Genomic DNA, 14,929 nt, shown 5'->3' with positions numbered 1-14,929 from the left:
TTTTTGCACAACGATAATGATCCTTTTGAAGCACGTTTAGTATTTGGTGTTGACTGAAATAAAGATTTGTAAGTTATATGTAGTTGAAGATATAGTTACTAACAATGACAATATGGACGCACAGGTGATGGTTGGAAAGGATAATAAAAATCAATGTGTAATAATTAATCAAAATGAAACAATTTTTTCTAATTAACATAATGGCATAATATACATAATTGTAATAACAATATAAAACGAGGCTTCATTATTTGGTAACTACATGCCCTCGACATAAATAAGTATAATACATCTTACAAAGAAATATTAACTTGCTAATGTTATACTTTTTTTATTCAGTTAGTGGTGATAAAAATGCCTCACATTAATAAAAAGACTTATAGTACTTGTTCTAGAAATTATTACAAAGATTAATACAGAATAACTTCCTACTGGGAAGTTAATAAAAAGATAAATCAACTCCAAGATTCAACCGTCCGCGTTCCACTGTAAATAATAATTAAGCTTGCCAACATTATTTGTATAAATTAGTTTAACTATGTTTTTTGCATTATTAAATATGTCCAAGTGTTCCATGTAAGAATACGGCGATAGTTATATTTATTTCTTTGCCTGTAAATAAAAATAATAAATAATTGTGATTATAATAAATTAATAAAACAATTAAGCCCAATTTATAAGAGTTCTTTTGTATTATCATAAAAAATAGTGTTAAAAAATTTAATATACGGCAAAGAAATAAAATATAAATAAAAAATTCAAGGATTAATCCACTACCTGACTGTTCTTCGATGTTCTTTAATGTTCAATACTAAGTCGTTAGTAACAATTTTAATAATAAAACTTTAAATAACATATTTACTTCATTAATATATGATAAATATCTTAAGCATAATCTCTTACAAAGTATGAATAATAATTTAAATGGATTATTATTAAATATACATATTGATACATAAGTATACACATATATATTTATACGTAAATAATATTTATGTGTATATATTAGTAATTAATTGATGATTTTATTGATTATTATAAACATTGTAAATTTTTAATGTGAAATGGGTATTTTTATCTTTAACGTTTCTTCCTAAATGTTTTATTTCAATAACATAACAGCGCGATACTCATCATTTATCATTAATTAATGAATTATTCATCAAGTCTTTCATTGAAGTAATTTACAAAAATGTGTATATTATTTATTTACTAAATGTAATTAATTAATTGATAAAAAATATTCAGTGCAGAATCAAACAAAAAAATTGAATATTCTAATTGCATAAAAACACACACACAATATAAATGTAATTTTAATTTGTAGCGAGATAGTTTGGCAACCGTGATGGCAATACTTGATAAACTCGCGTGATTTATAAAAATATTGATCATACTAATAATTATAAACAATTATAAACGTAAATAGTGAGATATACAAACGCAATTGAAATATGTAAAAAGAAGTAATAATTGAAAAGTAATATACAATGAATGAAAAAATAAAAAATAGCCATGAAATGAAATAAAACAATAGATAAAAAAAAGGAATAATAAACAAAAATCCTTTTCGCATGATATTTTATACGATGTAGAGTGTTAATGGGCTTACTATGATCACATATGTAATCACGCTGTGTTTGTATAATTATCCTAAAAATGAATATTATTTATACTTATCTTCTCCCATACTTCTTCGTTACATCAAAAACAACACATTTAATAATTGTTGTGTTATAAAAATTAAGATTATGTCGTATATTGTCAGTATGATTATTTATACATTGTCATTATTATTTATAACTTGCTAATTGGGTATTAAAGTAAATAAGAAGTCCAATATTTCAATCCAAAATGGACTGTTTCTTTTAATTATCATGTAATTGTAATTATAAAGATTATTATTATATTATATCCAATTATATAATTATTATTGTAGCATTTTAAAAAATCACAATAAGGACTTTAATATTTTTTTTAATACCATATAAAATTAAATGGTAATGGCATACTCATCAATTATATTGCTTTAACTGTTATTGTAATTTTCTTTTCTCATTATCATTATATACGATTTCGTCGATGGCGAGTTTGCATAGAATTGCCTTATTATGAATTACCGTCTACAAAAATTATTATACGTAAAATGTGAGCATCAATTAGTATGATAATGAAATAATCAGCGCCATTATTACGCAAGTTATTGTACTGTCTAATTTAAATGTATCGTATTGTCTACCAAGTGTTCTCTATCTTTATTGATTAATTAATTTATACATTAATTAATTGATTCAATGATGAAACAAAAATAAATAAAACCCCAATATGTAGACAATGTCTGAAAAAAAAAATAATTAAAAATAACACTTAAGTTATACCAATTTTTTTTCTGTAGATGAAATATCATTTAAGCTTTTACAGTCAACTCATTTTCAAGTATTACACATTGTAAATTCATCTGCAACGACAAGTAAAATAAAGTGTATTTTTATTTTAATTGCAAATGTTTTTGCAGTCTTGAATGAATAATATTTATATATATTCATACAAAAATAGAAATTATATATATATAAAATGATAGTAAAAAAAAAAACTCGTATAAATATGTATGTAATAATAATTATAATATGAACTGAGCCCATTCCTTTTGTAAAAAATGAAAAGTATAATTAATGATAACAACATGCGATAAATTATTTCAATGTTCGACCGGAGTACAAAGTGTAGATTTAGTTTGAGCGTGGAAATAATTTTTACGCATGAATGTAATTAATAAAACGTCGAGTCACCTCATTTTAAATTTTATAAATTGGATTGACATATACTGTAATTAAAACAAGTTCTGTTTACACTTGTGAATATAATTCGAATTTTATGGCAAAATACATTGAACCTTACTATATTTATTCATATTATTTTACTAATATTCAAGTTTGATACATAGTATTTCATTGATAATTCTAAAAAATTACCAATTTTTGGAGTAGAAACAACCTATGGTTACGTAAAGCAAAGTTTTATTTTAGCTGTTCAATGTAATTTACTGATAGACTACTTGAAATAATAGCAACAGAACAATGTTGAAGTAAGGGTTGAATTAAAAGATTGTCAATATCAAAGACTTTTTTTGTTAAGAAATCTCATTTATGGATCTTATTTAGAGGGAATACTAATTAATGGATTGATGTCGAATTGTTTAAAATAATATCGTAAAAAAAATGAGATTTTACGGTAAAATTAAGATTTATTATAAAATTGTTGTTTAATTTCAAAGTAATTGCTTTAAAAATACAAATACAAAAATTTGGATATTATAAAAATACAACGATTAAATATCAATCCAATAATCAAAAAATTGGTGACAAAACTTATACTTAATGTGGTTTAAATTTGACTCAAATAGTGGGGTTGAAGTCTACTTGATATTTATATTTTAATATACTTGGGCTGATTATAATTAAAAAAAAAAAATAATTGTATATTATATTGATTAATTGATAATAAATGGTCGTCGGCCGTTAGTGTCATTGTTTCTCGGTTTATAAATTTACAGCAATGAAAAGAAAGGAAATAATAAAGAAAGAAGGATTAATTATTATAACAAAATCATAATACAACATTGAAATTAAAAGAATACTAGTGTTGTACGAGAAACAATAGACTCTGTAGGCATATCGTATTGTTGTATATTATTGTAGTATAATCAAACACTAAAGACTAATGCTTAAGGTGATCAATGAAGCTTCGGTATGCGTGATATTTTCGAAGCCGCGAGACATATATCCACATAATAAAATATATATACATACATACATACATATTATATATATATATATATATATTTGGAAAAAATAAAAAATGAAATAATATGCGAGACAGTGAAGAAAAAGATACTAAATGAGAACCTGATAAGCGATACACTTACATTTTATCTGCGTTTGTGATACGCTATTCTGCGAGAGAAACTTTAACAAAAAAAAAAATAACGTTATTCTGAAACAACAATAAACTAATATGCTTGAGAGTCAATTCAATTGATTTGACCTCTTAAGCATCATTGAAACACAACTAAATGTAATATTGTTTATTTACACTAAACCTTTTTTTCTGTTTAATTTCATTATGAAGTACTAGAAAAGAAAGAACTCAGTTATCAATAATACATTAAAACAAATTGATCATCTATATAGAAGTTTTGGTGAAATTTATCAGCATATTTATTTTAATTTATTTTTAGCAATTTAATTATTTCAAAGTTTAGTTGAAAAAAAATAATACCAACTTTTGGAGCAGTTAAATACTCCTCATTTGAATTGAAATTTAGGATAAGAATTAAAATCATGTTTTGTATAACGTTTCTTCGTTAAACATGCAACACAATTATCTATTTATTTCTACAGACAATACGAATTCTACCTAGCGATTTACGATAAATCCCAAGGCTTTATGTAATGCAGAATGAAGCATTGAAATGATTGTATTATCTAATCAATCAGTTTAATTGGGAATTCATGTATTCCATTAACAATATGAACAATATCCTGCAGCAATACACGGTCCAATATACAAATTCATTGGATACTAAATGAAACTGTATCAACCAACCAATAATGAATGTCTCTTATACAATATCCATATAACCATAAATTATTCAAGTATTGATATCTATTATTGATAACATTTTTTTTAAAATTTATTATTAATATCTCTTACTGTACATAATACGTTTAAATTGATCAAGATGATGAATCATTCAGTTGTATATGTTTATATCATTTTTATATTAACAAAATATGATTAAATCAAAGATAAGATAAAAAAAACAATGAAGAATTCTGCAATGTTTGCTAATAACTGGGTTCTTTCTTGTAGAACAATTTTTTGTTTTAACAGATATTGTTTTTAAATCAAATAACTAACCTTACCAAGTATCCTTTTTATGAAATATGACATCAATTATTCAAAATTCTATGATTTAATGAAATAAAAAGTGTCAAGTGAATATCAAACTTTGCAATTTCAATAGAAATAGTATGAAAGAACTAATAACATAATATGGATACCATTGAAAATAACTATAGATCTAAAAAAAATCATATTGAATAATAATTAGTAGATATTAATTATAGTGTATGGCAATCTATAAAATTGCCGATTAATTAATGTATTAATTATATTGGAATTCCAGGTATACCGCGCATGCCTTTTTCAATTGGAAATTATTTGTTTAATGAAGAAATAATGGATTGCGAGTTCTCACCTCTTGATTTCTCTCTCAGTATACTCATGGTATTGATTAATGAATATTCAATTATTTTTTGTTTGAATGTTCATTAAATAATCAATAGGTTACATTAGAGTTCACTCCAGAGGGAATTTATTTAATAATTTGGATCAATTAATTTATTGAATTATCACTCATCGTGGTATTACTATTTGATATAGTATTTGAAAGCTCTTGTTGAATTAAAAAATGAACAAAGCAGTCTTTAGCAGAATTTTAATAATCTATAAAATATTTTTTTTATTATTAGTAATTAATTTTGGACTTCAATTTGAAAAATAATTTTTTACAATTCAGTATGGTCATACTATTCAACAGTATAGTTTTCAAAATCAAAATACATTCGAACTAGAATGTCAGGTTAATCTAAGAGATGAGGATAATCGGTTTTAAAAATAATACAGGTAAAAAAATCTAGTCATAGACATTTTTTGTGTTTGCTACGTAGCAATAATTGTAAGTTTTAAAAAAAGATAACTTCTACGAGATGTTATAATTAAAATAATTTATAACATTTCTGTATTGATAAAAGAGTTCTTTTTTGTCAGATAATACGAAGCATAATTGTATAGTTGTCAATTTTATCATTATAATGCTCGGCAAATTATTCTTGTGTCTGTTTAATAATTAAAGTTGATGAATTGATAGACAAAAAAATCACTGAAAATTTTAAAATAAAAATTTATCTACAGAATGCTATCAATATATTACTAATTAAAAATATTATTAAAGACAATTTAGAGATGGATTAGTTGAACAAATGAAAAAAAACTTTTTTTTTTATTAATCTAGCGACTGCATCTAATGAATACAAATGAATATGAAAATTTAAAAAATTCATTTCAACCTTAACAATTGCATTCTGCTATGATTAAAAATGATACGAAGGCTTTTAAATAAATAATTATTATTGTTTTAAATAATAAATGTAAATATATTATTACTAACCATAGTAACTTATATAGGGATCATTTTTTTATATACAATAACCATTTTTGTTTTACAAAATAATTATCTATAGTCTCACTGTCTAATATCAATTGTTTAAAATATAAAAATACAATGAAAGTATAACATTTTCTAGTTGGGTTTGCCAAAAATAGGTATCTACATATCAAAATTCATAAATGTAACTTTATTAATCTATCGTTACTGCCTGTTTTTTTTTCTGTATTAGAAAATTTTAATCCCAAGAAAATAATCTTAAAAATTAATAAATTCATTTTTACGTATTAAGTAAAAATGATTAACAGTAGAATATAGATAATGGGACTCAAATAAATACTACAAGAAAACAGTAGAAGTTAATTATAAAATATTAATCAAAATTAATAAGTAAAATGGGAATTTAGAATTTGATTAATTATTTATAAGTTCATTGATTGATAGATGAACTTATTCAACTCTGGATTAATTACACATACGACTGAATATTCAACCTGAAGGTATTTTATCATCATATATAGTAAAATAGATTAACTGTATAAATAAATGAAAAATTAAAAAGTTATGTAAAATACAATCAATAAATATTGTTGTACACGTTTTATTACAATTAATAATTAACTGATGAATTCTTAAATATAAAATCAGGGTAATTATTACAAATTTATAAATATTAATATTATTAAAAATAATAATGAAAACAACTGTTTGAATAACTCTTTTCATACACTCATGTGTATTGTGTGTGCCTGAGTGTATTTATGTCTATTTACAAGTTTTGCTGGCTCAATTCATTGTATATTATTTCTTAATTAATAATATAATAATTAATATGATCCATCTTTGTGAGCAATTGATAGTTTGCGCTATGAGTTGGAATAAAAAAGAAAATATTCAATCCACTAAAACGTATTTATAATGTTTGACTTGTTACTTATAATATTTTCATCACTTTTCACTTATTTCTCTTATTTATTTTTTTTTAATATAGAAATTTACTGGACCAACCACACACTAAAATAATATTTTACTTAGGTTTATTTATAGATATAAATTATTTCAAATAACTGAAGAAATTCATTTCTTGTTTTAATTTTTAGTAAGTATTACATTATTGTATTCTAATCGGCTATTATTTGATGATTCTAAACGTAAATTAATATGCACAAGGCACATTTAAATTTTTTCAAACGTAGAGACGCTTTTAATGTACATTGTAGATTTTTTGTACATCTTATGAATGTTAGTAAACAGCTACGATATAATTAAACTACAAATTTATATGTATGTAAATTTATAAAATGCAGTGTGCAAACAAAGACGTTGAATAAAACATGATTTATGGCTAAAAATTACTGCATTTATTATTGTATAAAATAATAGATTTATTGATATCATCAACCAATATATAGTTTGACATTGAAATTAATGAACTGTTCACTATTTAAAAATAACTTCTAAATAAAAACTTCATCAAAAAAGAGGAAAAATATATCAAACTGAAAAATGTAAACATTATGTTTATTATAATTTAAAAATCGTAGCAACGTTGAATATTTTTCCTTTAATTATAGAGTCATTATAAAAAAACTACGAATGATTTATTTGACAAAATGTACCATATTGTTATTCAATAGTTTAAATATCAATAAGAAATCACTATTAACATTATGGTGTATATATTATAAATAGAAAGTTTATAAACAAAATTAATAATACAAATTCATAAAATGTAACAACTTAACTTGACTTCGTACTTGATTGTGTTATAATTTTAGTTACATTTTCTGACAATATGGAAATTGTGCTTTGTACAGTCTGATTACTGGGTTCTGTTACAACCCTTTCTGGAACGTGGAAGAAAAATCGCATAAATCCAATGGCTAATAATAAGTGCAGTCCAAGAATTATAGCAATGTAAATAGGTTTCTGTTTATCTAAAAAATTATTAGTTAATTTAATTGATGGTATATACTAAATGAGTTTACAATTTATGAACAAACTCTTAGATTCTTACTCGTTATAAGAGGAAGCAAACTTCGTATCAATACGCCTCCAGACAAGATAGTAGCAACTATAACTAAAGTCCACTGAAACCATTCAATTTGGATAGTCCATAGAAAAGCTACTGGAATGTAAATAAATAAAGAATAACCATAGAGACAGAGGAGCTCCAAAAGACCTAAATCTTGGTGAGTCTGTAAAAATTGTATTTATATGAAAAATCAGTCTTCAATGTCTTCATGTACTATTCAATTGATGATATTAATGATAAAAATACCTCAATTAATTCAATATCCATGCTATTATTTTGAGAAGCAGCTTTGGTCCACTTCATAGTACCCCATAGCCCGAGAGGTAATAACCATACATACAAACATATTGCAGTTGCTGCATAAGACACTAAATGAAATTCATATTTCCAATGATATTTTCCACTATTAGCTGTTTGAAAATAATTAGCAACATTTCCACTGATTGCAATAGCAAATATCAATGTTACACAGATCCAAAATGGTCCATACAGATCAGGATTAGGTCTAATATGTGAAAGTAAATAATTGTCCTGACCACTAGGGATCATTGACTTTTTTATCCTTAAAAGTACATCTTCTGTATCGACATTGAAATATTTTTTGTAGTAATCTAGAGTCCAAAAGCCAGGGCTTTCTTTCGCTGCTAATGAAAAAAGAATGATTCGTTATAATTTCTTATATGCATTCATAACCTTCAAATAATGTTTAACGATGTCGGTTGTACAAGTTTTAAAGGCATTTTATAGATTAATTATGCATTAAAACTTACCATTCCTTTGCTCTGGTAATCCTTGTAAATCTTCTATTATACCTTCCACCCCGATAGGCTCATTATTGAGATTATATCGTTGATGAGTTGGGGTGCCAAGGTCTATTTCGGCTTCTGCACCATGTCTAGCAGTTGTTGAATAATCTTGGAATGATATAAATTGAGTATCATCAGGTTTTGGAAATTCATCACCATTCATGATTGTTGTTTGTTTTTATCTACTCGAAATTTGGTTACTTGTTTGTACATTCAACTTGACAATCACGATAATGCCAGCTGGACACTTGGAGCTCTTTAAACCCACTGAATAAGTTGAGGGCGCTCGTGACATAGCGCGCAAAAACGACCGTTATGAAATAATTTAAAGTATGTCAATAATTATAAAATAAATATAAGATGCCATAAAATAATTTATAACAACCATAATAATAATAATTGAAATAAATTAAACCTTTGAATATTCAATCTTTACTCTTATTCAATATTTAAAAATGATCAATCACGTGATTTTTTAAAAAATTCATTTAATTTAAGGAAGAGATATTAAATAATGAATAATTTAACAAAAGCAATACATATATAAATTTCAACATTCATTACTATCAAAAACTGCTCTATATAATTTCATCTTGATGAATCATCAATCTCACATGATTAAAACTCAAATTCTTTCAATTGAATTTGTCAGTGGCGTTTAGCCATCTTTCTCTCTAATTTTCGTTGTTTTTTCTCATCAATTTCTGGTTCCTGAGGTGCCGAGAAAAACCATGGACCGAGGAAATTAATCCAAGCTAGATAAAATGCTCTTATTGGTGCCTAAAGGTTATATTTATAATTAATTTTTAATTCTCTTATAATATCATTTTCATCAAAATATACTACTTACAAGTAACCAAAGAAGCCAGAAGTAATTTGATATTAAGGAAAGTAATTGACATCCGGAAGTTAAGATAATTAAGTCTATGACATGTCTATAAAAAATAATATAAATAAAAAAAATATTTTTATTTAAGACTTTATGTTAATGATTTATCATTTTAGTTGTCGATTATCAAAGAGTGATACTTACTCAGCTATACCACCTTTCATATTCAAATCAACTCCAGAATCTATAAGTTGATTTGTTTCACTATATTTTGTTTTAGCCATGTAAGCCATTAATTGATAACTTGCAACATAAATTATTGCGGAAAATATAGTTAAACTCTGTAACAATAAACATTCATTAAATTTAATGAAACAATAAATACTAAACCAATGGAATACTTTGATATAATTCAAATACTTTTACTTATAAATAATTAAAATATACTTAAGATTATTGAAATGTCAAGTAAGAATTACAATTGTTAATGTTGTAAATTCAAATAGCACCATCATCACTGCTAAATATACTCCAGTAGCTCCAAGAGCCATATTTCTATAAAAATTTAATGTAGCAGCATTTTCTTCTACTATTTGTTTAGCTCCCTTGGTTGCAACTTTACTACTTTTTGTTGGTGGCTGAAATGAAGATAAATAATTAATTTAACAAACCTGGAGGTTATAGTTTCAATTATTAAATTATTGATACAAGTAATTACAGTGTTTTATAAATACTTACAGCCATTATAACTTATTTAGAATATTCTATTGATAAATATAAATATTGTTGACTGATTCAAGTCAGTGATTCCTCAAAAACACATGTCACTCTCAATCTATATAATTTTTTATCCACGTGGAAGATGTTTACACATGTCCACATAGACGTCAGTTTTTGCCACCTGTCAATATGATTTCAACATTTTCATTTTGGAGTAGGGCTCTTTCTTATCAGTTTTTGTTATCACGATAAAACTGATGCCTATATTATCGTCACACTGTGAGTGGAGTTTTTTAAAGTATAACCTGAATTATTTTACAAGTAGTAGAACATAAAAATAACTAAAAATTATCAATAAACAATAGAAAAATTTTTTAAATAATAAAACTTCAATTTTAATACAGTTTTTATTGATTTACGTATTAATTATTGTTTGATTGTTACTCGAATAAATAATATTTTTTATGAAGTTTTTTAAGTTAGTTGCATTGATAATAAATTTTATTTGTCTTATAAATAAACGTTTACAATAAAAAAGGTTATTTTATTTAAGTAGTGTTTAGAATGTTCCAATAATATAATTGAATCAGTCAATTACAAATACAATAGAAAATGGGCCAAGAATAATTCACAAATGTAGTGCACCAAGTTTTGCAGTTTTATGTTCATCTCCAATTCTTTCAGCCATTGTTTTACCCCAGTATTCACAATCAGAGTACCAAACAGTTTCCAACCATTCAAAATGAAAGCTTTCAGCAATTTTCTGGCTGTAATTAGACGTAAATACTCCAAATGCAACTCCAGGAACAATTTGATCAGGATTATTTTGATAGCGCTGCAATCCTCTAGCTAATTCTAGTGATGCAGAAACAATACCATGTCCAATTCGTCGTCCACAATAGTCTGGATCTGTTCCTACATAAAAGATTTCCATAGCTGCTTGGGTGTTGTACCGCTCAAAAAGGTTTACCTTGGATTCAATCTAAAAACAAAACTTTTTTCAAATGTTTGATAGCTTTAATTGATATTGTCAATGGTTATTTGCTTTCAATGCATTTATTTTATTTTATTCTTTTTTTACACCACATCATTGTTCTTAAATAATCAGTTGAAAAGGTATTAAATGGCATTTAAATATTTATTAAATAAATTGAATTAAATAATTAAATGTTTTCGATGTGGGTCCATGTAAAAAAATAGACAAAAGGATCAACTTTATATCCAATCATTGATAGATAGGTAACATAAGTGACGGTAATAATTAATGATTATCGATGATTTTTGTTGATACAATTACTTTAATGCATAAATTAATTGAATATTTAATAATCAAAACTTATATTCTAATAATAATCACCAATTGTTTACATTTAAATTGAAACAAGTAAAAAAACATTAAGATTTAGTTCACAGAGAGCATGCAGTCATTGATGCTAGAAAAATTAAGCATAGCTTACGTCATCGAGAAATTGAATAAGAGCAAGAGCTGACCGTTGTTTCACATGATTGTTCACTACCTCATTAAAAATATTGGATACATCCGTAGCTATTGGTACCTACAGGGAGTAATAAAATTTATGAATACTCAATATTGGAATATTTGATGACACTATTTTTTATTTATCAACACTATCAGCACTGATTCGCTGATAACTTTTATAAGATAAGTTATTCATAATGTTTAATTAAACTCACATGTAACTTATTAAAAGAAACTCCAACAACTTGATCTGTATTTGTATCAATAGCAACAATAGTGCAATTATCTTTTACAACTTCGCGAAATATAACTTTCATAACTTCAGCAGCACCTTCTTCTTCATAAATCCCAACACCTTTTGCCACATTTTCGTAATACATCGATTTTTGTTGCACTTCAAGGGCTGATTCTAGTTTATCTTCAGTTAAAAGTCGATATTCAATATTTTTTTCTGGGCTTGCAATTTTAAAACTCATTTTAAAATTCTTTTGTTTCAGGTAATTCAATTTCACTGTAATTTAAATGAATCTCAGTAAAATTTCAAAATAATTATTTCAGATAAATTGATATTATTTTTATTTGTAATTATTATTAAAAATATGTTTATTATTTAAAGTGAATGATCAATTGGAATTGTCAAGCTTTCACTACACAGGTTTTGGAATAAAGTGCTAAAGGAAATGAATACTTCTGTAAGAGGTGCTAGCAGTATCTGAGTGTGGTAACTCAGATAAAGTTTCATGGAGGCTGCGTAGAAACAGTTCTTTTAAACGAGCTGTTTCATTGACATTGTTAGTGAGATTATACGAAAGGGAAGAGCTCAAGTCATTTTCATCCTATTGTTCGAAAATACAATTCATCAATAACTTTTATTGATCAGATTAAATGTACTAGAATGAAATGTATAAATGAATATAAATTTCACCAGTAGTAAATAATCTAATTAAATCGATAAATAAAGTCAATGCTTGTAAAATCAATTGATCGTAGTTTGTAAATTTACTTATCTATCAATGTTATCAATAATAATATTGTTTACATTGATAGTTTTATGTTCAAATATTTACATTGTTATTTTTAAATTACTTGAATGATTTTGTTTTTAATTCTTTTCTGTCTATTTTGTTTTCTTCTTTTACGTACATATATTTCAAATTATGTAAGAAAGTTAGAACTGATGCTAGACAACACACTATTATCAACGTCTAAGTATAACTAAGGGTTAAGTGAAGTCATAAAAGTTGGTTTATCACGAGGTTTTGTTCTACCAAGAAACTATTTTAGACTTGATAAACATTTTTTTTAGCATATATTAACATGTGTCATTTTCTTTCAGCAACCTGAATGAGTTGTTGAAATAATAAATGTTCAGCAAAATTTATTATACTAAACTAAACTGATAAGACGTTTCAGATGGAAAAAAATCTTCTAATAATGATAAATGAATGAAATATTTAATTACAAATGACTTTTAGAAAATAAAGTTGTTTATTCAACAGAAAAATGGTTGATGATAATAAGAATGATCAATTGACTTTGGGTATTCTTCATTTCTTTGATGTTATATCTTTGTTCTTGAATTTTTATTCAGATTATATTTATGAACGTATCGTAAGAAAAGTTTTAATTAAATTCTGAATGTAACAATTGGTTTTTTTATTTTGTCATTTGTTATCATGCCTTTCATGAGTATATGTGAGCTTCTTGAGATAAAAAATATTAGTCTCTTACACGTTAAATGTTGAACACCAAACGTGGAGTGCGCAAGAATTATCATTGAAAAAAAAGTAACAGAATGAATTTTATTTGCTCCGAAATGATGTGTTAAATAGTTTCTCTAAAAGTGAATGAAATATTTGAGTAATAAGTTTTGACATTTAGAACGGATTCAATAAATGGATATCAAAAAGAACGGAAGCAAAAAAATATTAGATGAGAAGAATTTTATTGACGATATTTTATTTAAGAATTCAACAGTTTTTTTGATCTACAAAAACGAGTTCCATTTCAAGTGATATATCCCGAACTTGCTTTTTGCGCATTCAATGTTTTATTCCAGCTTAAGCTTCAACTTTAGCATCAACGCAATAATGAGAAATTCAAGCCAATAGTAATCATTAACAGACTCAAAAGAATGCCAAACACGAACGGTGCAAAAGCGTAATATCATAAATCTGTCAAATTTTTTTCGTCCCTGTTGGATGCCTGTTTTTTTTTAATTAAGAAAAAAAGTCTGCTTTAGTGTTGTGTTATTGAGAAGCAGAGTACTAATAAGGAATGAAGTGGAGTTTTTTCATTGCTTTTATAGGCAATACACGTCTAATGGTGATGTGGAATTTCCACTTCACATAGAGTATGAATAAATAAATAAATTAATGATATTGTTTTAATAAATATTCGAATAGAAATCATTCATTGAATTTGTAATATCTTAAATGATCACCATGTAGAACTTTTTTAAGATATTATTTGATATTTATTGTATCTATTGTTCAACACAATCATGAACCATTATATAATTCCTTGGAGAAACTTCATACTGTCAATACCAAGTTACATCTAATTTTTTTTCAATAAATTTCTTTCATTTCTTATGTTGTAAAAATTTATCAGTATTTTCAGTGGAATATGGATTTTTAAACTAATTTTCAATTAATTAAGTATCCTTAATGGATTTATAAATTATAAATATTTAGTTATAACTTATATTACGATATCAAAGTCGATAAATAATAATGGCTTTTTTAAGCCTTTCATTTAATTTAATTGTTGCATTAATCCATTGATTTTTCTTAATTTTTATCAATATGTTCTACTAAAAAATCATTAC

General features: G+C 25.1%; 3 protein-coding genes across 6 annotated transcripts; all 3 read right to left on the bottom strand.

Moving 5' to 3' along the window:
- Positions 1-7,778: 7,778 nt before the first annotated feature.
- On the bottom strand, positions 7,779-9,323 carry LOC118070478 (protein YIPF1). Of its 2 annotated transcripts, none has more exons than XM_035089082.1 (4): positions 9,035-9,323; positions 8,511-8,908; positions 8,247-8,427; positions 7,779-8,166 (listed from the first exon to the last, which is right to left on the bottom strand). In XM_035089082.1, the coding sequence occupies exons 1-4, from the start codon at positions 9,231-9,233 to the stop codon at positions 7,970-7,972; spliced, it is 975 nt and encodes a 324-aa protein (XP_034944973.1). In that variant the 5' UTR covers positions 9,234-9,323; the 3' UTR covers positions 7,779-7,969. The 2 variants fall into 2 exon arrangements, with proteins under 2 accessions (XP_034944973.1, XP_034944974.1); XM_035089083.1 differs by having other exon boundaries at positions 8,511-8,905.
- Positions 9,324-9,599: 276 nt separating this feature from the next.
- Positions 9,600-10,784, bottom strand: LOC118070483 (transmembrane protein 208). The gene is made up of 5 exons (XM_035089087.1): positions 10,638-10,784; positions 10,379-10,537; positions 10,104-10,240; positions 9,921-10,005; positions 9,600-9,850 (listed from the first exon to the last, which is right to left on the bottom strand). The coding sequence occupies exons 1-5, from the start codon at positions 10,641-10,643 to the stop codon at positions 9,719-9,721; spliced, it is 519 nt and encodes a 172-aa protein (XP_034944978.1). The 5' UTR covers positions 10,644-10,784; the 3' UTR covers positions 9,600-9,718.
- Positions 10,785-11,107: 323 nt separating this feature from the next.
- Positions 11,108-13,313, bottom strand: LOC118070484 (uncharacterized). Of its 3 annotated transcripts, none has more exons than XM_035089089.1 (4): positions 13,167-13,313; positions 12,315-12,610; positions 12,077-12,175; positions 11,108-11,601 (listed from the first exon to the last, which is right to left on the bottom strand). In XM_035089089.1, the coding sequence occupies exons 2-4, from the start codon at positions 12,573-12,575 to the stop codon at positions 11,248-11,250; spliced, it is 714 nt and encodes a 237-aa protein (XP_034944980.1). In that variant the 5' UTR covers positions 12,576-12,610; positions 13,167-13,313; the 3' UTR covers positions 11,108-11,247. The 3 variants fall into 3 exon arrangements, with proteins under 3 accessions (XP_034944980.1, XP_034944979.1, XP_034944981.1); XM_035089088.1 differs by having other exon boundaries at positions 13,186-13,298; XM_035089090.1 differs by having other exon boundaries at positions 13,243-13,269.
- Between the last annotated feature and the right edge of the window lie 1,616 nt (positions 13,314-14,929).

Source organism: Chelonus insularis, unplaced genomic scaffold (assembly GCF_013357705.1).
Source record: "Chelonus insularis isolate UGA/USDA-ARS -01 unplaced genomic scaffold, ASM1335770v1 contig_614_pilon, whole genome shotgun sequence".
In the NCBI taxonomy this organism is placed as follows: Eukaryota; Metazoa; Arthropoda; class Insecta; order Hymenoptera; family Braconidae; genus Chelonus; species Chelonus insularis.
This window is presented reverse-complemented; position numbering and strand designations above follow the sequence as displayed.